At 46.5% G+C, this 27,203-nt stretch overlaps 1 protein-coding gene across 1 annotated transcript in view; it reads right to left on the bottom strand.

Moving 5' to 3' along the window:
• Positions 1–27,203, bottom strand: part of LOC144798021 (polycystin-1-like protein 2) — an 849,694-nt gene that overhangs the window by 421,587 nt on the left and 400,904 nt on the right. Inside the window, exon 19 of the mRNA XM_078668807.1 lies at positions 16,102–16,226. Within this exon, the coding sequence (XP_078524933.1) occupies positions 16,102–16,226 (125 nt within the window). The remainder of the gene's footprint in view (positions 1–16,101; positions 16,227–27,203) is intronic.

The following is a 27,203-nucleotide window of genomic DNA, read 5'->3' as shown; positions in this document are numbered from 1 at the left end:
TGTAAACTGGACTTTAACTGCAGCTGTGTCTTTACCTTCTTACCCTTTTACTTTGGGTAGAGAGGTGCCCACCTCTTCTAACCCTATTGTTGTCAGGGCAACAACTAGCTTACCCACAGAGGTTACCCACCACTTGAGCAACCCCACCCTAACTAGCAGGGTCAGGAGACCTCACCTACTTTTGTCCATGGGGTCTGCCTTCCATGCCACGAAGGCTAGCACCCTGGAGAGGCTACTCACATCTGTCAGAATCCAAAACCACACACTGAACTCTACACTGACAGATAGGCGAGCTATCTTAGGGGTAACTGTAGGTTCTTGGTACCTCTCTTGCTGTTGAGAGTGGGGGCTACCACCTCCTGTGGCATAACCCATTTCCCTTCTGTTAGTTCAGGGGTGACACCCTAGTTCTGAACAGTTGCCTGAGTTTTCAGGACTTCTTTGGGGTCAGGAGAGGCCTTATTATTACGTAGTTTGAGGGGTACTAAGGCTACCGGTCTGGTTGTGACCTCCCCTGGGACTACCCTCACTCTTCTTGTTTCCTCTGGCAAATACTTATCTGGGGTAACTAACCAGTAAACCACTATGTTATGACTTGCACCTATGTCTCTCAAGGCAGTGGTAGGGATCATATTTGCCCAAATGGAGTGGAAGTTCTTACAGCTTATCATCTGGCCCCTTCTCTAAGTTAAAACCTAAGAGGACCGTCTCATCAGAGGTGTATTCCTTAATGGCTACACTGGACATCCCAGTTATAGCAACCCCTATGGGACAGCCTACATCCCCTCTGTAGTGCCCTGCATGTTGGAACTCAAAGCACAGTCTATTATCCAAGAGAGTTTTTTTGCCGTGGGTCCCCCTGCCTCTGCTTGCCAGAGTTGAGCTGGGTGTTATCCTCCTATTTTTTGGGTTGTGGTGCCCTGAAGTAGTATCTTTGGTGGGATTATAACCTTCCTCATTTGCTTTTGTGGGCCTACCCCCCTTTCCTGTGGTCACCCCCTGGAATTTCGTGAGTAATCTTGTCCTTACCCACTCATCAGCCTTCTTGCACAACTCTCTAGGGCTAGAACGTTCTGATTCTACCAGAGGCTAGTGTACCTTGTCTCAGGTGCAGTTTGTTAAAATGTGCTCTTTCATAATGAAATCATACAGCCCATCGTAACTGTCTACCTCATTGCCTTTTAACCAGCCTTTTAGTGCTTTGACTGAAGATTCCACAAAGTCCACCCATGTTCGTTTTTCACCTTTATTGGTGTTCGTAAACGTCAATCTAAACTCTTCTGTGGTGAGTCCAAATCCTACTATCAAGGTCTCCTTCATATGCTGATAGTACTCAGCTACCTCCTTATTAAGGGTCAGAAGACTATCTCTGCCCTTCGCTGAGAACATCTCCCACAGTAGAGAGCCCCAGGACTGGCAACCTGTCCTCCTCATTTTGCAGCACCTACCAAATGCTGCAAGCCATTTGTTGATGTCATCACCAGCATTAACCTTGAGGACTATCCCTTTGGGGATTTTAGGATCAAAAGATTTCTCTTTCTGCCTGTTAGTATTGCTGCAAGAATTTTTGGGCTTGAAGCCCATCTTGACCCTTCTTTTTCAAGGACCAGTCTCCTTTTCTCAAGTTCAAATTTTCTCTCCTCTAATAAGAGGAGGTTGAGCTCTTCTTCAAGGCCTAGTACCACCTTACCCATAGGGAGTCTGCTAAAGTGACTTCTGTCACTTCCCACTAATGAATGAGATCTCGGAAAGGGTGGAGAGTTTTGGTCTTCACCTTCCCCATCATCATCAATTTGGGTTAGGGCCACAACCTCACCCTCTTCAGTGTCTTCTTCTTAGGAAGGCCCTCCCTCTCTAGTCTTCATTTCTCATAGGAGCTGAGGGCTTTTTCAAGTTCTTCCTTTTTAGCTGTAAAGATCCTTACCAGCTTCAATGGTGCCTAGCTTTTTACTTGGAAGTTGGCACTTTTTAAAATTGTAACAAAAACTTTAAAACCTTTTCCTAACTTACCCACGCCTTTTTAATGCCCTATTGGAATGGATGGTGTACACCGTGGCCTAGAATTCCAATTAAAAAAATCAAAAACATTTTGAAAAAATACTTTTTGAGTCTTAAGTCATTTTAATGAATTTCGTATATTAAAATCACTTATGCCTGAGTGGTACTGCGAAACACACGTTCAGGATCCCCACTGCTGCAATACCAATGTAAGAAGGTGGAGTACTGTGTGGTGATGCTGGTTAGACTTCACCATGCAATAACCTCACAAACCCGAAAGATGGTCCTTCGATTCACAAAAATAAATCATTAGCTCAGTCCTGGTAGAGTGGCAAAAAACAGCCAAGCTTTACCAAAGGAACATGCGTTAAGTATTTCAGAGTACCAACATGGACAATAACTAATTGAAATGACTTGAAAGAAATCTGACACCAATTTATACACCTAAAGCAGATTTTTATCTTAATTTAGACACCAAAATTTATGAAATTAGCCACATACAATTGGAGTTATGGATGTTAGAAGCAATATAAAATCAGTGCAAAATAATACTATGAAACTGTAACCTTTTCCACCCAGAACACACTATTCTAACACTTTAAAAAAATGGCAGGTCTTCTTCAGCTGTGCGGACCAGCTAGCCCACCCTGGCAGGGTGGCTAGCCTTCTGGGGTGTACACCTCCTGTGTACCTAATTTTCCCACCAGCCTGGGTGCAAATGTGCCTGGGTGCAGTGGCAGGGCTGCTTCCTTCTTTGGCAGCCAGTGAGGGTGCATATCACAGTTGGTGCAGCCTTTGAAGGTCACCGCCCTTATGTGCCACTTCAGTAGCCAGTCTGTCAGGGAGGGAAATGTGACCTACTTCCTGTACAAGTCATTGTTTCTGACTCCTGGAAGAGTTCACACCTCTTGGCAGGGGCTTAGATTCTTGTTTTGGTGGCAGCAAGTGCGGGCTGGAAGTCACACCTCAGGCAAGGCTGGGGCTTCTGGGTGGACAATCTCTAAGGTCACCACCTGGGTGCATGCCACATTGTCCTCGATTCAAGTTTAATGTCAAGGGTTAGGACGTCTGTTGTTTGATACATGGCCTATTAAGGAGGTGCTCTAATGGAGCTGCTAACCTCTGGTTTGCCTGGATGCCAGCCCATGATATCCTATGGACCCTCTATCACTTATAGTGTCCTTTAATGGGAAAGGACACAATAAATACATATACGCTTGCACTTATATGTCCACACCTTAACATAATGCACCGTGCCTCCTGGGATTTAGGAAGCCTTCCTTAGGGGTGAATGGTATATATTAAAAATAGTGCATCGACTTTGCCAGTCATGGTGAAGTCAAAGTCTAGTTCGAGTAGTTTGCACACTCCTGCAGTCTGAAATGACAGACCTGCTGTCAGTAGTTTGCTTGGGTCACTCAGGGTGGCACAAACAGGGCTTCACGCACTGGTCATTCTTTTTATACACATGCCCTGGATACCACTGGTACCATATACTAGGGACATATAAGAGGGTTTAAGTCCTATGCTAATTGGGGTTACCAATTCTCATATAATAGTTTTAGGGAGAGAGCACTGGCACTGGGCCAGGTTAGCAGTTTCCAGTGCACTGTCAGAGTAAAAATCAGCATCTAGTAGTCCAACTGGGCGCAAAAAGTGGGGCACTTTTTCTTTAGGACTCTAATCTTCAATTTCTTTAGGTGTTTTGTAATGGCAGCACTTTTAGGCCAATTTAAATGGATATGTGTCTGTGCAATTTATTCTATTGGGAAATGAGATATGAGATTTCCAATAAAAGGTCATTTTGTCAATTGAAACAATTTCCTCGCTCTCTCTAGGTACTTCTGGATATTTCACATACCACATTCCTATGAAGTTGGCAACCACACCCGTAAACAAGTACAGGTTGAAAGTAAAAGTTAGCAAATGGATGTGCAGATTACATGTGGGTCTCAGTGGTATGAACCCTTGACAATAACAAACATATGCGCCTTGGGGGACTATTATCACTGAAGTGCTCATGAAGATTTTCTTTTGTATTAATATATAGCCTTAAAGCGTAGTGGGCTCTACCGACCATTAAAGGCCTGATCCAGCGTGAAAGGCCCGAACCCGAAGGCCTTTAACAAGGAAAAAGGCTTTAATAGCCAGTAGAGCCCCCTACAGAGGGTTCTAAGGCTATTAGAACATTCCTCCCCCGGAAGACAGAATATTCTAATTTGTAAAACAAACGTCTCACAGAGCCCCAGGGGGTTGAAATCTCCTGGGGCTCCACAAAGCCTTTGTTCACAGCTGTTGCTGTGAACAAACATTGGAATGTTGACGCTCCGTGCTTCTAACAGCTAATAGAAGCCCGGAGCACTCCATTGTCTTCAATGAAGTGCTCAGCATTCCAATGTTTTAATAATCAGAATTACAAAACATTGGATTCTTTTAAACATTTTTCTATATGGTATACATGCTGTTTTCCACTGAAACATGCTTAGTTATTTGAACTTCAGTCTATACGCCACGATGGAATAATGCTTTCAGAAAGAACCTTCAGTAACTATTTCCTTGCTCTTTTGAAAGATGGATGACAAAGCACCCGTTTTTTTCTTTGTTGTTAAATAGCAGCCATTTCAAACCAGTCCGTCAATTGTTGTTGCGAGACTGAATGTCTTGTAAAGGGGGGCTCTGGGTGTTCTGGTGGAGGGCTCCTGTGTTTTCTGGCTGAGAATGCTTATATTAATTCAGGGTGTCATGTAATGTGGACGTTAGGTTGTGTTATATTATAGTTTTTATGTAACACAACATCCACCATTTCTAAAAGCCAACAGACATGGCTAAATCATATTATTATTCAAATGAGAATTTTTGTTGTGAAATTGTGTGGTGGTATATAGTGTGTCTGGATTGGTTTGGGTCATGTAACTAGATCACTGTGGCACAATGTGTTTTGCATGAAACAGTGTAGTGGTATGTGATGTAATATGTAACAAATGAATTTGTGTCTGTTATACTAAAATGTTGAGAATTGCGTTGCATGCAGTTGTGAATGTGGTGAGGAAAGCTGTGGGTGGCTTAGTGGGGCACTGAAGTTGTGTGGTGTGGTCGGTGGTGCTGGAAGGTAAAGTGTAAGTAAGTCCTTATGCTATCTTGTGAGGTGTTTGGGGAGGTTGCTAGATGTGGTGATGGAAGGAGTAGTCAGGCATGATTTACTGAGATGGTTAAATGGTGCTCTTTAGGTACTGGCAGAGAGTGTAGAGATATGGAATAATATGACCACTAATGGTGCATTGGGCTTTCGAAACAGGATCATTTTTGCATGACACCCTTCAAATTAATGTTGTGAAATATTGTGCCTTGGGTATGTTGAGGTGTTGCGTATATTGTTGTGTTATGATATATAGTTGTGAGGCACTTGCTCCATTTGAATGTGTGAGCCTGTGTGAATTTGAGGTCTAACAGTGTAGTGGTACAGCATCATAGGCAATGAAGTGGCTTGCTCTTGTTTATTGTCATCCATGATGTTGTGCCATGTGCCATATTATGGTTGTCTGTCTCTATGGGGGCGTGGCTTAGCAAGCCACGATGGCGGCCGCGGTCTACTGAGGCTCTGCAGCCGGGCGGCCCAGAAGTCCTTTTATCCTCGTTGCCCAGGGGGGACAAACTCCCCCCGGACAGCGGAATTCTAGCAGCGCCGGGGGAAGTCGGTGAACAGCGGCACCCCGCACTACCAGGGCAGTAATCAGTGCCGACATCGCCCCGCGGACCCGGGCTCAAGATTGCGGCCACCCGCTCCAGATCGGGACGGACCACCAAAACGCGGTCTGCCCAGGCATTACCCGACTACGGGCGCACCCGACGGGTGCACAAGTCTAGGACCTCAAAATGGCGACCGCGGAGCGGTAACACCAGGGCACAGCAGCCGGATCCCCCCAGCGGACCCGTGATATGGCTACCTAGGGGTGAGTGCCGCGCGACGTTGGCCTCGCCGCAGTCCTCCGAGACCCCCCACTATTCCAGGTGCACCAATTGAGGGCCGGTCATCACATCGCCACTGCCTGATCTTAAGATGGTGACCAAGGCCCAGTGACCAGGACGGAGCTTGGGGCCTACCTCCTCCATTGACTCAGCGAGTAGGCACCCCAGGTTCTCTCAGGAATAATATCGCCAGGCCTGGGCTGGATTGCTCTTTGTGGGTGACCTCCCTTGTGTGCGGGGTTACTGGGTGGATCAGAAGAGGACCAGCAGCATATTGTAGGCACCACCCGACCAGCACAGCTGGCGGTGTGGCGGAGTGGCCCCTGCTGGGGTGCTGGAGATCTGAGGGCGCACTACGCCCCCTACCACAAGAAGGCGACAAGCAAGACGGCCACCACCAGGGGCGCGACACCTCAACCTCACCCCCGCGACCGACGTAGCACAGAGCGGGAACAACACCTGGGGTCAGCACCATGGGGAAGCCGAAGGCCACTCAGCAGACGTCGGTCACTTAAACAGTGCCAGAAAATCAACCCCGCACCAGCACCAGTACCCTTTCTAAAACACCCGCACCACAGCCGGACCCAACTATCTCTGACACGCTGGACCGGGTCCTAGCGGCCATAGAACTTTCCATGGCCTCCATGGAGGAGCGCCTGGGCACTCTCACTACGGACATAAACCTCATCCGCGACGATCAACGGAAGCTGGACGATAAGGTGAGGGAGGGAGAGAGGTCCCTCGCGGATATGCAGCCCGCCCTGAAGACGCAGCAGCAAACACTTCGGACAGCCATGGATCGCTTGGCAACAATGGAGGAACGGGTGGACGATTTGGAGGGACGCTGCCGGCGCTGTAACATACGCGTGCTGGGTCTCCCGGAGGGGGTCGAGGGAGTACACCCTATTGAATACGTGGGGGTCTGGGTCCTTCACTCCAACCAAGGACCGCACTGCCTTTTTCTCTATAGATCGAGCCCATCGGGTCCCATCCGGAAAACCGCCACCCGGCAATGCACCTCGCCTCCTGCTCGCGAAATTCCTTCACTTTCAGGACAGCGATGCGGTGTTGCGAGCTGCCAGGCGTGCAGGCCCTCTGCAGGTCGAAAAACAGCACGTCATGATTTTTCCCGACTACACCAAGGCGGTGCAAAAACTCAGGGCGTCCTTCCTGGAGGTTAAACGTCGCCTACGGGCAAATGACATTCAGTACTTTCTGCTGTTTCCAGCCCGCCTGAAAGTCATCCATGCCGGTACCACACACTTCTTTTCCGCGGTGACAGAGGCCTGCGACTGAGACGTGCCTCGCAGCAAACAGAGCTGGAGAGAACCCGCAAGACGTCATGAGGTTGATTCTCCGGACCTAGAACAGATCATGCAGGAGCGCCGAAAGGCCCTTCAGGTCGGAGCTGATCTTGGGGCTCCCCAATCGGAGGAGGACGTCGAGGGGATCCCCCATCTCTTCTCCTCGAGTAGTGAAGAGGACAGTAACACGGCCCAACCCATTGCTGACTCTATTACTATGCCCCCGGTCACACTGCAAATTGCTGATGCCATCCACTGAAAGTACCACAAGTTGTTACCCGGCAGCGCGCTGCGCTGACAAGCTCCTGTGAGTGGGGACTCCCAGCTGGGAGCTACCCGCCTTATGCGTCAGGACCCACTGGACGCACTACACCTGCACCGATGACCATTTCTCCTGCTAACACCCCGAAGGGAACACACCTCGCAGACTGGACCTGCCACCCCTACGTATTGACTGTTCGCTCCCTGGTTTTAGGAGCGCAGGTTTGGACGTATCGGGCTTGCCCAGGTATTGGGATTGTTCTCCCACTCAGTTACATGTTGCCCAGGTATTGGGATTGTTCTCCCACTCAGTTACATGTTCCGTTTACCCTGTTATCCCACCCCTTATACCCCACAGGAGACATGAACATCCGGGCAGCCGACACATATGGAGGGAGGTTTACGAGGGCTCTCTTCGAGCACAGCGCAACCACATCATCCTTTGCACCGGTGCATCCTACAGCCGAGAATGCGCACCAGGGCGCAGATGGTATTTCACCAACTTCCCCATGCAGCACGCAGATATTAGTATACTTACCCTGAATGCACGGGGCCTCCGCACGCCGTGCAAGAGATATACGACATATGCATACATAAAACGCCAACACCGCCACATCGCGTTCCTGCAAGAAACACATCTCACAGCGCCTGAGACAGACAAACTGCGATCCTGCAGACGGGGCATCCTATGCGCTACATCATACTCAGCGTTCGCACGCGGCGCAGTAATCTGGGTTTGCCCAGGCACTCCCTTTCAGGAAACGCGCAGAGTAGTGGATAAGGAGGGGAGGTATGCCTTAATGGAAGGAATACTAGACAGACAGCCAGTCCTGTTAGGCAGCATATACGCGCCAAACGTCGAGCAGGATAGATTCTGGGACTCCCTCATGGGCGTGTTAGCTCAATTCACTTCTATCCCATGGATTTTAGGGGGCGACTATAATTGTGAACTCGATGTTGCACTCGACAGATCCCACCCACCGCCGCCACACTCTCCTGCCCTTGCACGGTCACAACGATTCCGCCGCTGGGTCAGCCACTGGGCGTTGGTGGATGCGTGGAGAACTCACCATCCCCACACGCGGCTATACTCATTCCACTCCATCCCCACAACTTGCGAACTCGGTTAGACAGATTTTTATGCACCCCGTCTCTAATACCTAAGGTACAACACACTGACTACCTAGGCCGAGTAGTCTCAGACCACGATGCACACATATTGCGTGTCCGATGGAGACCACCTCACCCACCAGTGCCCACATGGCGCCTCCCGCGGGACTGCCTCACAGACCAGGTATTCCGGCACGATCATGCACAGACTGTCCAAGATTATTTCACTCACAACACAGGGTCCACCACCTCCAGGCTAGTAGAATGGGATGCGTTTAAAGTGGTGACCCGGGGCACATGCATTAAACAGATAGTGGGGGTCTGCCGCACACTTGAGCAAACGCTCGCCGACACAGAACGCACGCTAGCGACACTCACCAAAGAGGAGGATGCCCGGTCAGCAACGGCGGAACAGGTGGCCGAGGCAAAAACGAAATACGCTACTGCCCTAGCTCACTTGCGTAAATTACATTTTCGAGCTTACGCCGCTTGGGTACACAGAGAACGCGACAAAACAGGTACGCTACTGGCGTTGTTGGCGCGCTAGGACACAGATACCGCACCCATCACCGAGATCCGAACCCCCGCAGGCACTCTGGTGCGCGCCCAACAGGACATTCTAGACACATTCCGGCACTATTACGCTGTGGTTTACAGCACCCAGACATACCATCGGCAAGAAGCGGTAACCCATTTCCTAGACCCGCTGTCGCTCCCCCATATCGCAGAGGCAACCATGGTTTCCCTGGATACGAAAATATCAGAAGCAGACATCTCCTGCGCGATACGCTCACTGGTGCGGAATAAAGCTCTGGGCCTCGACGGGCTACCCCTTGAGTACTACAGTACCTACTCCACCCTGTTGGTTCCCCGGTTGACCGCCATGTTCGCGGACGCATTCGAACGGAGAGAACTCCCAGAATCGCTACGGGAATCGGTCATCGTGACCTTTCTTAAACCGCATAGAGACCCCCACCAACTGTCCTCATACCGCCCCATCACGCTTCTATTAGCCGACTGCAAAATCTTGGGGAAAATACTAGCCACCCGGTATGAACAAATATTGCGCCCCCTGGTTCACCCAGACCAAAACGGTTTTGTTCCCGGCAGGAATACGCCTCAGAACATCAGACGGGTTTTCCATGTCCAGGATCAGGTGGGGGACGCCTTTCCCCGCGCGGCCTGCATCATACTTGACCTCGAAAAAGCCTTCGATACTGTGACCTGGCCATACCTATTTGCCGTTCTCCGTCGGACAGGCATAGGCCCAACCCTGCTGCAATACACTCGGCTGCTATACACCAATCTCACGTCTTGGGTCAGGCTTGGTCGGTACATTTCGTCCCCGCTGCAGGTTGAGAGAGGCACCAGACAGGGCTGCCCCTCTTGCCCTTGATTTTCGCCTTAGCAGTGGAACCCCAGGCGATCCGCCTACGCCAGGAGGGAACCGCCTGGGGCATTCCTATAGCAGATAAGGTCCACTGTGTCTCCATGTACACGGATTACCTCCTTCTGTATATCCGGGAAATCAGCGAGGACCTGAACCCCATATGGACAGTCCTGTCTGAATTTGCGGAGGCGTCGGGCCTCCAGGTGAACTGTATAAATCCGTAGTTTACCCCCTGCATCATTCCCTCGCTCCACGGGAGATACGGATCGGCACGCAGAGCCTACCATGGAACACGGGCGCTACCGGTTATCTAAGTGTCTGCCTCTACCGTTCTCCCATCGACATCTACGAGGGCAATCACTGCAAGGTACTCGCCAGCATTCGTTCATCAGTGGGCTTCTGACAAAACCTCCCACTAGCCCCTATCAGTCGGGTAGCTCTAGCAAAAATGGTCATCGTTCCCCGACTATTGTATTACTGCACCAATTTGCCGGTAAAACCACCCAGAAGCTTCTTCCTCGAATTGGACATGCTCCTTCGTGCACTCGTGTGGGGAAACGGCCGAAATCGAATAGCCCTCACCAAACTGCAGTTGCCCACTGCAGAAGGGGGGTCTAGGCGTCCCCCGCCTTCGAGTCGTACTTTGATCGCAGCACAGCTTCAGTGGCTCTCGTATTGGACAGCGGACAGGCATACCGGGGAGACATGCACAATGCAAGGCCCTATCCCCATCCCCGAGCTCTGTCGCCTGCTACTTCCTGGCACCCGACCCCACCGGACATACCCCCTACAAGTGTCGGTGGCCCGCCAATGCATGCAACAAATTCATCGCATTGCAGCAGAGGCCCCATGCTATTCCCCACAGCTACCGCTGGTGGGGTGGCCACGGGGGGACACTTATTTCACAAGCGCCATGTGGACGGAGTCTGAGGTCACGGAGGTGGAAGCTCTGTTTGCGGAGGGGCAACTTCGCAGCTCATGGAGGACCACGGCCTCCCCCCAGGGCAGTTTCTGACCCACCGACAACTCATCGACTGCTTCCGCCCACACAGCGACCTTACAACCTGCGAGCCGGCAACACACCCTGTTGTCCACACTGTCCTACACATGGGCATTGGCCGACACCTTGTCACATGGCTATAAAAGTCAATTAGAGAACTCGCACACAAGCCTTGCTCACCCTGAGAGCCACATGGGAGGACAAGTTTGGGCGGCAACTGCATGACCGGGAATGGGACAGAGCACTAGAATTTCTGAAGAAATTGTCTAGAAATCCAAGGTTCAAAAATATACAGTACTACATCTTACATAGAGCATATCAGACTCCGGCGCGTCTCCAACGGTTCTACCCCGACACACAGTTCTTATGTCCCAGATGTCGCTCCTCTGATGCAAACTTTCAACACATGGTCTGGAGCTGCCCAGCCCTTCAGTCCTATTGGTCAGCCATACTCGACTCCATCTGCACTCTCACAGGTCTCACAGTGCTACACTCCTGGGAGGCGGTTGCTCTGGGAATCTTTCTCAGGCCAAAGACACGCAAGGTACAGGTCTGCTACGCCGCTCTGTCCCTGCTCCTAGCCAAAAGAAACATCGCCATGCAATGGCGAGCGATCACCGGTCCCTCGTTTGAGACATGGGTGGGTGCAATGCAGAAATGGGCGGCAGCGGAGGAGGAAGCCCTGAGGGAGGAGGAAGCGAAAGGTCAGCGTAAACACCCCTTATCCTTAGAATGGGCCGCGTTATCCCACCAGTTTAAGCAAGCTCAAAAGCACGCTACCCCAGCACTTCCCAAAGCAACGCTACAACCCCGGCAGCGTCAACGCCCCATTAGGGTGTGCATGAGGTGATCCCCCGTCTCTCCCCCTCACCCCCCAACCTCTAGCAGATGTGTCCCGAACATTCTTCATGATCCTTCTTCCCTGGCTCAGTCTCCACCCCCCCTTTCTTGTTCCCCCACTCTTATTTCCATCGTTATGGTTGCCTGTTTCTTTCTTCCCACACACGTTTCCCCATTCCTCTCCCCCAGTTCCCCCCTGAACTCACGTTGCGTCAGAGACTGATGGACCAATCCCTCCAATATGCATATCATATGAATATCGTTTACATCCCGATGGCATGTTTGTACCACTGTAATGTCACCAGTTGCATTAAGATGTACTGTGAGAGCTTTTTGAAAAAAGGTTAATAAAAATATTTAAAAAAAAACATGGTTGTCTGTCTCTATGACCAGTCTCTGTCTTAAAATGCAAGTACCTAACAGCGTGGAACAAGGTTATATGGTGTGGTATGCAGGGGGTGGGGAGGAGTGGTATTATATTGAGGGATAAAGTATAATAAATAATGTGACACAGTATTAAGTGATGTGGTGCTCGATGGTGTGATGTTGAGAGGCATTGTGTAGTGACGAGTTGTATATTCTGATAGGTTGTATTGTAGCTGGGCCACTCGATGTTTCAAGGCTAGCAAATCCTTATCCAAGTTCAGGGGCTAGACAGTGTGGTTAATGTGGTTGGTAGTCGTTCTCGTGGGTAGTACTAAGGTCCTCAAGGTTAAGGCAGCAGTGTTGTAGGTATTTATATTGATTAGCGGTGAGTCATTTAACTAAAATAAAAACATTTTGTGTAGCACATTATTGCCCTTGTATTTGGCCTCTCTGCAACGGTGTGTAAGGGAAAGTGGGGACAAGGACAGAGGTGACTCCAAAGGGACAGGGAGCAGTGGGAGAGTGGTAAAGGGAGGAGGGTAGAGGGAAATGGTGACATAAGAGGCAAGAGGGTGTTCAGAAATATAAAAGAAAGAACAGGGGTATATGTAGCAGAAGACAAAGATGGGAGATTTAAAGGGGAGGTTAGAGGGGATGTGGTTGGTGTGACAGAGGTAGTGGTGTGAAGGAATGAAGTTGAAAGGAGGAGAGATTTGAGAGGACAATATAATGAGTAGGTGTGGCAGCGATTAGCTGGTAAAATGGAGATCGGAGCAGTGAGGATGTAATAATGGAAGTATAGGATGGATGAAGAGTAGAAAGGTGGAGGGCAGTGAGGAGTGGGGGTAAGAGGTGATGAGGCATTTATGTATGAAAGATGTGAGTGGGGATCTGTGACTTTCTGTGGTAAGGATGAACTGTAGGTAAGAGGGGGCAAGGACCAGGAAGCCGAGGCAGGGGATAATACAGTAGTGAGATGGGAAATGGAAGGGATAAAGAGGTGAAAAGGTTTGTGTAGAATTGGGGAGAAGTGGTGAGAAGAAAATGTAATGAAGATGTGAGGAGCTGTCAGAGGTTGTAGGAGGTGGGCAGAAGAGTGCAGGGAAGGGGGATCTACTATCCATGCTGTGAACACAAGATCAGGTCAGGGTGTCTTTACTAGAGTGAAAACTCATTTTGACCCTCTAACTCCTCCAACTGTTTTTCTTCTTACTTAAAGTTTGGCTCGAACTTTTATTGCCTTATTACTCTTCTTTCTTTTTTTTCTATAACATCCTTTTTTCACTTCACTCATCTTTTTGTCTCCAGTTCTTCTGCACGGACACTGTTCTTTTCATTCACTTCCATTCCAGTGTGAATATTGTGCATTGTTATTCCAGAGTCTTCCAGTTCCATGGTCATATTGAGAGCTGGTGTGCTGTATGTGGACACCAGGAACTTGTTCAATAGTCATTACCTTCTTTACCTACCAATGAACTGCATTTGATATTTAATAATCTATGTCTATCTTCATTACATTGCTCTACAAATGTGACAAATCCTCACTGTGAACCGAGAACCTTTTGAAAATAAAGACTGTGGTTTGAGGATTAGTGTCACCTGCTCAACAGAGATTCCACTAGCTCATGACAAGTCTGTATCGGAGAACACATCATTTGATCATGACTAATAGTAAATAAAAAACAATTCCTCTTTTATTTAGATAATCCATGCCCTGGAAAGCAACAACTAGCATACAGGGTAGGTAGACTTTGACAGGCTAAATAAAATAACGCGACTTGAACCTGGATCTCATAGATCAAACTCATATTTAGTATACATGCTCCCATCTCCAGAAATGCTGAAGGAATACCATTTGCTTGTTAATTAGTTTATTATATTTTATCCAGGAATGTATGTCAACCTCAAGATTGTTTTATTTTCATTGTCTGTTAGCCTTTGCCTAATCATTCCAACAATTTATCGTTTCTAGAACAAACAAAAAAACTCTATCTAGTGATGTGCTTGCAAACTCCTTTTTTGAAGTTGCATAACCCACAATAAAAAGTGCTTCTTGCCAGGATGGAAGAGGCCTCTGAAGAATTTTCAAATAAATCAATAAACCATCAAACCACCCATCTTGCCCTGCACCTGTTTCTGAAAATGTTACAGAAAGCAGAATCCCTCTTCCACTGATGTCCATATGAGATAAATAACGTGCATATAAACGAGGGCAGTGTCTCTATTAACTGGCCCCTTGCCCAAGAGATAGCCAATCATCACATCTGTTTTACCTATTTATGTAAAAACAAATTTCTCCTGGGAAAACTTGAAATGTACTAGAAATAGTACTGTTAATGAATCTCAACATAACAAACTTTTTCTCTAATCTGCATTCATTCACACCACTCGTGATATTAACATTTGCCACCAATAGGGTCCCCGACAGTCAATTATGTAAAACAATACTCTAAAGCACCAATATGCAAAAGTGAACAAATTTCATTTTTAATAAAAATACATTACATATAGATCATACAGTGTTTAAAAAGACCTCTTATCAGCAAATTTATAATGTACACACACAATTAAAAAAACAAATTCTTTAACAATTGAAAGATAAAAACAAGAGAGCAGCAAACAACAGTGCAAGACTATAACAACATCCTCATTTTCGTTACTCCACATAAGATACGATATATTATTGCAAGAGTGTCCATGAATTATATCATCAATTAAACACCCAGTCAGATCCTTGGATGTAACATCATATAGTGCGTCGACGCGTTTCGGTGGCGTTAATATTATTGTGAGCTACCTTCTTCAGGACAATGTAAATAGATAGCTCTCTCCCAAAGAACCACGAGTGTATCCTCCTGAAATTTCTGAGGGGGTCCAAAGGATGGTTATAAAATGTAAAATTTTAGCGGGGTCCTTCAAACCTCCAATGGCTTCTTATTGCTGGTACTCAGTGATATCGGATAAATATTTCCTCCACTGGTGACGGTTATTCGCGCCATACGGAGGGATCTGTGACTCTTTTGCACACAAAGGTTTCGCCCTTTTATCAAATAAAAGAGTGGACGAGCATAGGGGAGAAATATCTGCGAATTACCATGCCCATGCTCATATAACCATTGAATCTTGACAAAACAGACCATTGTTTTAAATTATTGGGAAAAGAGAGGATGCTGGCTTCTCGCCCATATTGACATATGTCTATCCCTCCGATATTGGACCAATAACACCTTATCTACCGTGTTAGTATCAAGAAGCGTTTGGAGCCTTAAGAGCCCCGCTCATTTTTTATTCACCAGTGGAGGAAATATTGATCCGATATCACTGATTCGACGCACTATATGGTGTTACATCCAAGGATCTGACTGTGTGTTTAATTGATGATACAATTCAAGGACACTCTTGCAATCATATATCGGATCTTATGTGGAGTAACGAAAATGAGGATGTTGCTATAGTCTTGCACTGTTGTTTGGTGCTCTCTTGTTTTTATGTTTCAATTGTTAACAAATTTCTGTTTTTTAATTGTGTGTGTACATTATAAATTTGCTGATAGGTCTTTTTAAACACTGTATGATCTATATGTAATGTATTCTGATTAAAAATTAATTTGTTTACTTTTGCATACTGGTGCTTTAGAGTATTGTTTTACATAATTGACTGTCGGGGACCCTATTGGTGGCAAATGTTAATATCACGAGTGGTGTGAATGAATGCAGATTAAAGAAAACGTTTATTAGGTTGAGATTCATTAACAGTACTATTTCTAGTACATTTCAAGTTTTCCCATGAGAAATTTGTTTTTACTTACCTGTGGTACCCCTTCTCTTGGGTGTGGGGTCGCTCCCGTTTCTTGTTTTTGAACTTACCTGTTTATGTACATGGTAACAGATGGAGCCCTCAGCACAGTGGGTTCATCGTCAGGCATTTTCCCCATCAGAAAAGCACTCTGTAGGTTTTCTACTGTACTCAGCAGCTGCTGGGACACCATACTCTGTAAGAAGGAAAATGTAATAGAGCACCATTTAGAAGTAGTTACATTACAAACAGACCCTATAGTCCCCTAATACGCTTTACATGTTATGTTATTTTAGTTGTTTGGTAAAGCGGCTGGTTACTCCCGAAGAAGTGTCACCGAGCTAGATGTCTTGCAAATAGCTTCACATACTCTCATCCAATGCTTCGAATTTCAAGTGATTCCATTGGGAAGATTAACCAAAATTGTGCATCAAATAATTAAGTGAATTAAAGTATGCAGAGTACATTGTCACAATTTGCTCCCTGTACTCTCGTGCCCACCACCAGAGGGGTGCATAGTGTCACTTTCCTGTGTTCTAATAAGTTTCCAGATACTCCCCTACATGCATATCCTGACTTCGATACATTTGGTCACTATTTGGGAATTGACATCCATTACCAATCCATGCCGGGTTTTGTGAACGCCAGCCTGCTCATGCTTGAAGCCAGCCTGCTAATGTTTGACACACTGTTACCTAGAATTCCCTGCTCACTGCTTCGTCTCCACCCCTGCAGGCCAAGGATGGGTGAGGAATTCAGGCCACCTGTGGTAGGCTGCTGCTAGCCTGCTCAAACCTGATACATGTGATTACTGTGAGCTCTTTTAAGCCCTGGCTCCCTTCAGGCCAAGGATGGTCATTGTAGCTGTGTTACGGGGAGACCGCTCCTTGTTTCCTAAGCTTTTGATATTCCTTGATTCCTGAGCAGGGCTAGACTGGGAACATAAACCAGCCTTGGCAAACTGCTCAGCAGTTGAGCAGTTTGCGAGGGCCGTTTTTGTCCGATTTTGTTACGGGGGACCGATATTGCCAACCCCCGGTAACAAAAACGGCCCCCACCCTAGCGGCCTACTGGGGAAACGCCCGGTGCCCGCAATTGCAAGTCCGGCCCTGTTCCTGAGCTATAGTTAATCCCTGTTCTTTGATTCCTGAGCTATAGCTACTCCTTGGGCCTGAATTAGCACTGCATACCATGCTACCTTGTTTCCTGAGTTCCTGAGCTATACTTACTCTTTGTTCCTGTTCTTGAGCTTCAGCTATTTCTTGTTCCTGAATTGCACTGCTTGCAGTGCTCTCTTGACTTATTGTTACCTGAGCTGTTGCTATTTCCAGTTTCCTTGAACTAGCACTGCCTGCAATGCTACCTTGACTCCTGAGCTATAGTAATTTTCTGTTCCTGAACTAGCACTGCCTGCAGTGCTACCTTGGCTCTTGAGCTTTTGCTCAATTCTGTTTTTTGCTCCAGGGCAGCCTTCAGTGCTACTGTGTTTTCATGACTCCTGATACTGCAATATCCTAGTATACCCTTGTAGCCTCCCCTTCTGTAAATCCTTTTCCAGTCCCTGCCTTTCTTCCCATTTCCTTGGTTCCAGTTCCTAGTTTTCTGTCTTTCTATTTCTGCTGTCTTGCTTCTTTTAACTTGTATGTTTTGTTACTTGCTTTCTGCAAAGTGTGCCCTGTGATTTCCTTGCTTTTCTGTTAAGGACTCCTCCTTGCTAGCTCCTTGTCTATTGTGCTTGTGTTTCGTTCTATTTCTCTGCTGTTACAGCCTTGCGTGTTCCTTTTTGATCGCCAGGATCCGTGGGCACAGTTGACAACCTAGGTGGTTTTTCTTGTTCACTGTAAGTATTGTCTTTGAGTTACATTTATAACATCACCATAGGTATCAGCTCCACAGAGCATGCATATCCTATATGTGGGTATTTGCAGTCAGTATCTGTAACAGCAATTGTGGGTGAGGAACTTACTGAGCTCCAGTCTTACAGTGTGGAGCTCCTGAGTGATTTAACCCCACATTCACTTTATTGATAATGTTGTTTTATATATAAGTGTCTTGGACATCCATCCTGGGTGTAGTTATTCTGAATGCTGAACTGCCTCTTGAGTGCCCATCCTTTGAGTCTTTGCCATCTTGTTTGCTTGTACAGGCTTCCCCTTTGGACCCTTCATCCCCTCTGATTTCCTGTGTGATCCTGGGCAGCGCTGTATTCCTCTTTCTGTATAAGTTTTATGCCCACTTCTCAGTCCTTGCCCAAGTTCGACTGTGATCCCGACGTAGTCCCGTAAAGTCCCTGACATACATATCCTGTCCAGAAAAGCTAAGCCCTTGAGAAAATTGAAGACCTTAAATATAAATGTTGAGAATGCCAGCACGAAAAATATTGTCATTGGGTCCTCGATATAAATGCTTCACAACCATGTTAACATTTACAGATGGGTACACAATTAAACGTTAAGCAATGGATGGTAATCTTAGAATTTCCAAACGTTAGGACTGCTCAGGTGTTATATTAGGTGAAACATTGGACTGGTGTGTAAATAACAATAAGCTGCAACAATGCAATGAACAAAAAGACATCTGGCATTGTATTAACTAGCATTGGCACTCAAACATTTTTGGGGAGTTTCCTCTGTGTTCTGAATGTAGGGAAGATTTCGATGTGGCATTTTCAATCTTGCAAACCTTTAAAGACTGACTTTTTTTTTATAAACCAGCAATGCTAGCTAGTTACAGCCTAAAGTTCAGATTTTAGAGAGAAATGAATGCCATATGGGTACACATATTCACAAAAACAATTTCGAAAAAAATTATTCTGTAGTTTGTCACTTGTTTTTGTCAGAATGACCCACATTAAGTCAACAGGCATTAAACAAGGATCATTCAATCCATATAAAGTTTTGTAAAGTACACATATATTATTAAGTTGTAAGTATTCAAAACACAACACATAACTAAATATCAATAAAAAGCAACACCCTCAAATTCGTTAGTTGCATAGTCATCCCTTTCCAGATGGAGGTGTGAGGTTCCGTGAAAATCGTTACGACGTTTTGGGCATCGCCGAATATGGACGAGTGTGGTATCTATGAACCGTAAATGACGAGTTTAGTAAGTGTACGCGGTATCGCCATGCTACTCAGAAGAGTTCGTCTCATTTACAGGTTTTTTCCAATGAACCCTCGGGTTCCATTTTAGATACGGCATCCATTTTGTTTCTTGCCCTCACGTAGTCAGCGAACAGGCAACTGTCCGCATCGTGACCTTTTGTTCCCAAGCTTCACGGAAGAAGCATATGCCTTTTCATGCGTCTTTTATGAGTAGGGGGAGGACACTGCTAAAGCAGTTGCCTCCGCTCGAAGGTGATTCTGCCGTGCCGGTCTGTTGTTTCAGCCTCGCACGTGCTGGGATCAAGCCCTTTTAAGCTACGATTACGCATCCAATATTATCCTCACACTCTCTCCTCCCTGTTGTCTGACTTCCTTGCAGCTGTTCTTGTCTCTTTCTCTTGCTTATTTACAACTCAAGTGGAATGTACCTAATGGTGGGAAGATGTGCTTTTACAGTTGGAACTGGTGATGTTAATGTAATTATGTTCCGGCGTTCTGAATACATGAAAGCGATCCTTTTGAATTTTACTGTGGGAACTGAGCTATAACCTTTTGCTTACATATTGTGCAATGACAAGATCTTGTATAAAAGAGAGCGACCCACAAAAATACAATTTGAAGCAGACTCTTGGAACCTACACTCTGTTGTACTTCCCATGACTTTTGCATCCCTGCAGTAATAAACGCTGATCTTTGACGCCGAAGGAAGTCTCCCGTGTCTCTGTCTTTAGTGCGCCAGAACAGGTATCCCACGAAGGTTCTAGGTGTTGTTCCCTGGCACCGCTGGGCCTTAAATAGTCCAGTCCTTCAGTTGGCGCCCAACGCGGGGCTGTATCGGCGGTACCGGTCCAAAGCCTGACGATTGTGAGGAAGTTCGTGTGAAATCTCCGAGGAAAAGGTGCACCCCGCTTCATCGATCCTGTTGTCGAAATAAGTGGTCCGAAGATTTTTCCCGCGAAGATTCCCGCCTCCTGACGGCTGCGACGGACCGATGCCCTGACTGTCGACCTGTTTTCGACGCCTGGCGTAGACCTTTCGTACAGCGAGACGATAGACGGGCCTTCCTGGTGACGCCATTGAAGCTCTCAGTTAAGTATTTGTGGGTCGCTCCCAGTCCTTAGTTGTTGTTTCAGCTTGTTGAAGCTTTGTTGTTTGCATGGTTCCATTGCATTTGTGGTTCTTAGTTGTTGGTTCTTAGCTGTTATTTGACAGTTGCAAATGCCAAAAACCGAGGGTTTTGTCTTTCACGAAGATTCAGTGCTTCGGTAACCCTTGAAGTTTGATACTAGGTTAGTGTGCACGATGCCTAGCCATAGTGGTTTTCTTGGTTTCTTTAAATGTTGCAACAAGGATTCCCGGTTGGAGGACTCGTGTCCGATACCTCCAGTTGGAACTCCGATATATAAGCTCTATAGTCGACATGGTGTGGGCCCTATTATATATATTAAATATTGGGCCCGTTACACAAAGAAAGATGGTGTCCTTAGTTGGCCACCGCACGGAAGTTTTGAACTTGCGATTTTAGATAATCTTGAAGCTAAATTGTTTAAAAAGAAAGCTAGGCCAGCTATGTTTGATTCCTTTCGGTTGTGGCGTAAAGAGGCCAAGCAGAAAGAAATCAAGCAGCTTAAAAAGGATCGAAGAGACGGTATCGTTCCGATAATGCAAGTTGTACAACAATGTCAGCGAGATAAAGAAGAAAAAGAAATAGAAGTTTCTACTAGATTACATCATATGAGGATAGACAAATGTTATCCGGTTTTACCAACTAGTCTTGATAAGAAAGAAGAGGATTCAAAGGAGGATCCCCTGTTAGCGTATTTGATGAAATCGCCACCTCCTTATGCACAGGGTGCTACAGCCCCTGTAGTTCCTCCTATAGTTCCTCCTGTTGTCCCTCCTGTTGTTCCGGCGGCTGCTGGTCAGCCCGTTGTTGGTCCTACGTTTGTCCCACCACCTGTCTCTATTCCTACTGCTCCTTTGCCTGTACCTTCTCAGCCTCTTGTCCCTGCCACCCCGACTATCTTTCCTGCTTCTGCTGTGTCTGCCGTCACTTCAAACGTGGTGGCTCCTGTTCTCCTTTCTCCTTCTGTTCGTAATCGTATCCCTAACACTGTTGCTACCCTTTATTCACCGCTTTCTGGTCAGTTGTTTCCATCCGATACTTCTGAAACGCCCCAAAGACGGAGTCAGATCCCTAGTGGAAGGGAAAAAGAGAAGTTAGTGACAATGGCACATAGGTGGATAAGACATCCTGCCAATTACCCTCCACGCATGGTTTTCGAAACGTTTTCTCAGTTTAATGACCTGACACAGAGATTCGTGTTCGAAGAAATGTGTAACTTTTTGAGGGAACAATGGTATAATGACAATTTAGATAACGTACCGCCCGATATGATTGAACTTCAGAGTCAATTTTCGAGCGGTATGATTGTAGGTGGCGATGTACGACGTGCCTTAGAGCGATTGTTATCCTTTAGATCCACAGTGCCTTCTCGCGTGTCATTTAATGATGACGACTTAGAAACTTGGAAAGCGGCTCCTGGTCAGTATCCTATGAGAGAAGTTCCGCCAGTATGGATGCCAGGTGCTCCTGCTGCTAATCCTCCGATTCTTCCACATTTCCAAAGAGTTTGGATACACCTCCCATGGAAGCGATCAGAAGTCTTGCAGGTGAAACAATCTTTGCCTGATCCGCGTAAGAATCCAGCAGGTTATTATAAGGAGTTGTCCCAATTGGTAGATGCTACTATTATGAACCTTGCCGACATTGACATGCTGTTCGGTAATGTTGTACCGCAACCGGTTTGGGCGAAAATTCGCCAGGAAAACCATGCGAATGAGTTAGGTGGTGACTGGGCTGCACTAATAGCAGCTGATGGCCGACAAGTTGGTGGGGCTAAGCCTGAGCAGTTAATTACGGATCTACCTCAGAGAATAATTACACTTATGAAAACTCTCATGCCAGCGATGAGGGTGAACTGGGATAAATTATCAGCTTGTAAGCAAAAGAAAGACGAGAGTGTCTCGGACTTCTTTACTAGGTTCGAGGAAGCATTTGTCGATCATAGTGGTCAGGATATGAGCACTGAGGGAGGTCAGCGGTTATTTGTTGATAAGTTCGTGTTAAATTTGTTACCTGAACTATGCAACAAATTGAAGAATTCAGAAAGTGCATGGGCTGTCTCAACCACTGCACAGATATTAGCAACGGCTCAATATTATGAGAATAGGGAAAAAGAAGAAAGTGATTGTGTAGATAAGAAAACGAAGGAGCTCAAAACGAAGGTTTTGTTGCAGCAAGCGTATCCTCCGCGTTCAAATCACACTGATTTGCAACAGCAATATAGACCACAATCGCAATCCTCCAGAATACAGTCACGTCCTGACTCCTCTGACTTTAGATCTATGCTTGGGTATAATCAATGTGCATATTGTAGAAGAGAGGGACATATAAAATATGATTGTCCGGCTTTGCGTGACCGCCTTAATGGTGTGTCGGCACGAGGGGGTCGTGGTGGTCCTCAACAAGCATCTCGAGGTAAAGGCCGCGGTACCTTTCATAATCAGACTGAGCGCCCTAATACGTCCTCGGACGCGAATAATTGTTTTGACCAGCGAAATGTAAGGTCCGATAAATCAGCGCAGTATTATGCGGACGACTATTACGTTGAACATGAGACTGTTGTAAACGATCGTTACTAGGACAGCCACCGACAGAGAGAGGGAGTAGTATCAGTTCCGGTTGATCAGAGTGGGCCTTACGTCGCAGTTGCTACATCTGGCGTAGTTGAGCCTTTTCTGCTAGACACTGGTGCGACGAAAAGTTCCATCATGCATTCGAAACTCCCTGGCGCACCTTTGTCCGGCTTAACAAATGTTTCCGTTGGATTCTCTGGCGCCCCTGTTAGCAATCCTGTCTCTAGCCCTTTGCCCCTTACAATTGGCCCTCGTGAGCTGGAGGCTCCATTGATCCTATCTACTGGCTGTGGTGAGAATCTTCTGGGCTTGGATTTGTTAAAACGGTTATATGCGACATTGTATTGCTCTCCTGAAGGAGTGGAGCTTACATTAGGTCGGAGAGTAATCTCTCCTATGTACTTGTCGATCGATAAACTCCCGCCAGAATTGAGCTCCCTTCCTGCGTCTCTATGGGCCACAGGTCCCAATGATGTGGGTCTCTTGGACATCCCACCCTATATGATCAAGCTGAAACCAAATGTGCGATTGCCACGTATACCACAGTATCGTATCTCCATTGAGGGAGAACGGGCGCTATTAACGATTGTACACGATCTGATCGAAAAGGATGTCGTTGAAGAAACTCGGGGAAATGTGTGTAATAGTCCTGTGTTACCCATTTTAAAACAAACTGATCCATCTAAACCTCCTGTGTACCGTTTCATAATCGATTTGAGAGAAGTAAATAAAATCGTGATTCCACAATACCCCGTGGTCCCTGATATCACGACTTTGTTGACCCTGATTCCAGTGTCTGCCTCCTGGTTCACGGTGATCGACCTAAAGAATGCCTTCTTTAGTATCCCGATTGCTGAGGAAAGCAGAGACCTATTCGGATTCTCATTAGGTGGACGCAGTTTTAGACTGAAACGCGCACCACAGGGCTATTGTGAGAGCCCGTCGATCTACAGTCAAGCCCTTAAAAGTCAACTTGATTCATTTGTATTACCGGCAGGCGCAGCCTTGATTCAGTACGTTGACGACCTGTTGGTAGCTGCTGATACCGAAGATATTTGTAGAACTGCTACAGTATCATTGTTGCGGCATTTATGTGACTTACATCACAAGGTGTCACCTTCCAAGCTGCAATATTGTTGCCAAGAAGTAACCTACTTAGGTCACTTATTGTCAAAAGAAGGGAGAAGGTTGACCCCAGAGAGAATTGCAGCGATTACCCGAATGACTGTGCCAAAAACTCTGAGAGATGTACGTGCCTTTCTAGGTATTACGTCATACTGCAGACAATGGATCCCAAATTTTTCACTATTGGCGAAACCATTGTTAGCTCTCACGTGCAAGAATGTTCCGACTCCTTTGCCATGGACTGAAGAGTGTCAAAAAGGTTTTTCTGAATTACGTGATGCGTTGTGTTCGGCTCCTGTGTTAGGTACTCCAGATTACAGTAAGCCATTTACACTGTACGTTCACGAGAGGGATGGTTGTGCGTTGAGTGTCCTGACGCAACAATTTGGTGGCAAACAGCGCCCATGCGCATATTTTTCTTCGACCTTAGACCCAGTAGCTAGAGCTTTGCCGAGTTGTTTAAGAGCAACAGCGGCAGCTGCGGCGTCCATTCGACAGTCCGCAGGTCTGGTCATGGATAATATGCTTACGGTGATGGTTCCGCATGCAGTTGACACTCTTTTGAACCGAACGAAAACTCAACATTTGACGAGCGCAAGGTTGTCTGGGTATGAGCTGACGTTACTGGCTAGTCACATACGGATAAAACGGTGTAATGTGTTGAATCCAGCAACATTATTGCCGATCAACACGGAGTCAAGTGATGTAGCACCACATGACTGTTATCTGAGAACTGAAGAAGAAACGAAGGGTCATATTGACCTAAAAGATACTCCATTGGTAGATCCCGATGGTACTTTGTATGTTGATGGTTCCTGTTTTAAGTTACCGAATGGTGATGTGACGACTGCGTATGCTGTAGTGACGTTGAGTACGATTGTGGAAACTGCGAGATTGAGTCAGGATTCGGCTCAGGCAGCTGAGTTGATCGCCTTGACGAGAGCGTGTGTGTTGTCTAGAGGAAAACGGGTGAATGTGTTTACAGACAGTCAGTATGCTTTTGGTGTGGCGCACAGTTTTGGGCGATTGTGGAGAGAAAGAGGATTTTTTACGTCGCATGGTACGAAGATTCAGCATGGACAGCTTGTGAATGACCTTTTAGATGCACTTACATTGCCTAAGCAGGTGGCCATAATTAAATGTAGTGCGCATCGAAAAGTGACAGATGATGTTGGTCATGGTAATGCGTTTGCAGACGAAACTGCTAAAGAGACAGCTAGAGATCTGACAAATCGAATGTACGTTGCGAATTCAGTAAGATGGCCAGCAGAGACTAGCATGTGTGAGGACACGGTTGAAAGTGTGAAGGAAATACAGAATGAGGCCACTGAAATGGAAAAGACTAAGTGGAAAGAAAGCACGGGAAAGTTAGACGAGAATGGATGTTGGGTTGACTTGTCAGAGAAACAGAGATGGATGTTACCAGATGCATATGTGCTTGCTGTTGTTACAATGGCCCATGGCACAGCACATATTAGCTCGAAGGGCATATGCAAGTTATTGTCTCCTGTATGGAAGAATGATGGGATTACTAAATGTGCAGAGAGAGTGGTTAAGAATTGCATGGTATGTTTGATGCATAATCCCGGTAAGGGCACCCCCACTCCACCTGGTCATTTTGCCCCTCCTACATGTCCTTTCGAAGTTATCCAATTGGACTTCATCCATATGGAGAGATGCAACAATTTGAAGTATGTTTTGGTCGTAGTATGCGCATTCTCCAGATGGATTGAGGCTTACCCTCTTAAGGATAATACTGCCCTATCCACAGCTAAAATTCTGCTCAAAGAGTATTTCCCCAGGTATGGCATGCCTCGGATTGTATGGTCGGACAACGGAAGTGAGTTTATGGGAAGTGTGATGAAGAGTGTGTGTCGTGGTTTAGGAATATCCCAAAAATTTCATAGTGCTAATCATCCTCAGTCAGCAGGTTTGGTGGAAGGATATAATGGCACCCTGAAATTGAAGCTTGCTAAAATCCAGGCAACGACTGGTTTATCATGGCCCGACGCTTTGCCTCTAGCTCTCTTATCGACCAGGGCTACTGTACACTCTCGAGTAGGGCTTAGCCCCTATGAGATTGTGTTCGGCCGCCCTGCGAACATTTGGGGGGTTCCGAGGCCTAAAGAGTTTAACAGACTTGAATATCCAATGTTGATTGATTATCTATATGATCTGACTGCTAAATTGAGTTTGATTCATCAACAGGTCTTTGAGGCTCTGCCGTCACAAACAGAGGGTCCTGGTCATCGGCTCCAACCAGGGGACTGGGTCCTCACCCGTAATTTCGGACGAAAACATCACCTTGAGCCGACATTTGTGGGACCCTTCCAGGTGCTACTAGCCACGAGGACGGCGGTTCGGCTGGAGGGACGAAAACACTGGGTGCATGCCACCCACGCCAAGAAGGTTCCGCTTCCTCTGCCGGCAGACACATGGATACGTAAAGGTTTTTCCTCGTCTGAAACTGACGTTCCCCAGCGCTTTGTCCCATTTAGCGAAGCTCAGCCTATAGGGAACACTTCAGTTTTATCTGACACCCCTGTTGATTCCTCTCAAACAATTTCCTTTCCTTCAACATTGGAGAATTCAAGTGCTGAACAATTGCCTGAACAATCGAACACTTTTTCGCCATCCAATCCACTGTTTGAAGATCAGACTCGACCCGGAAGAAACCAATACTTTCTTCGTACACGCAATAAAGATGAATACATTTTTATTATTTTGATTTCAAAATACCCCCTCACATTTTTCCTTGACCAGTGTGGACATTTTATTATGTATGTATTTCTTTTCCAGAACAGCTAGGAGACGTATATCAAATTGATTATTTAACTGATTAAAACCTGCCATCTGGGTTGGCCGTAGGGCCGCACGGGTACTTCTTTCTGTTTAGCAGTTATTGACATTAGGTCAATTTCTTTTGTCGATTTCTGGGAACTCCTGGAAATTGATAATCGCTACTCAGAACGAAGTGCGTCAAGAACGTTGCGGACGGTTGTTAGAGGATGGAGTTCTCCAAGCTGTCGAAGCTAGAGGAAAAGACGGCGCAAAGATCTAAAATGTAGGGCACATTTCGAACAAAATGTTTTTTATTACAGGTTTTCATGTTGTTCCTAACTGTTTCTATGCTGCTGGTGGGTGGAGTATATTTTGGTTTTCAATCATTACTACCTTCTGCCTTACCTACCCCTCCTTCTCATGATCTAAATTTCGTCTCTACTATTTCTCCACATTCTTTT

Source organism: Lissotriton helveticus, chromosome 12, assembly GCF_964261635.1.
Source record: "Lissotriton helveticus chromosome 12, aLisHel1.1, whole genome shotgun sequence".
Lineage (NCBI taxonomy): Eukaryota > Metazoa > Chordata > Amphibia > Caudata > Salamandridae > Lissotriton > Lissotriton helveticus.
The sequence above is the reverse complement of the archived record's forward strand: the minus strand, read 5'-3'. Positions and strand labels throughout refer to the sequence as shown.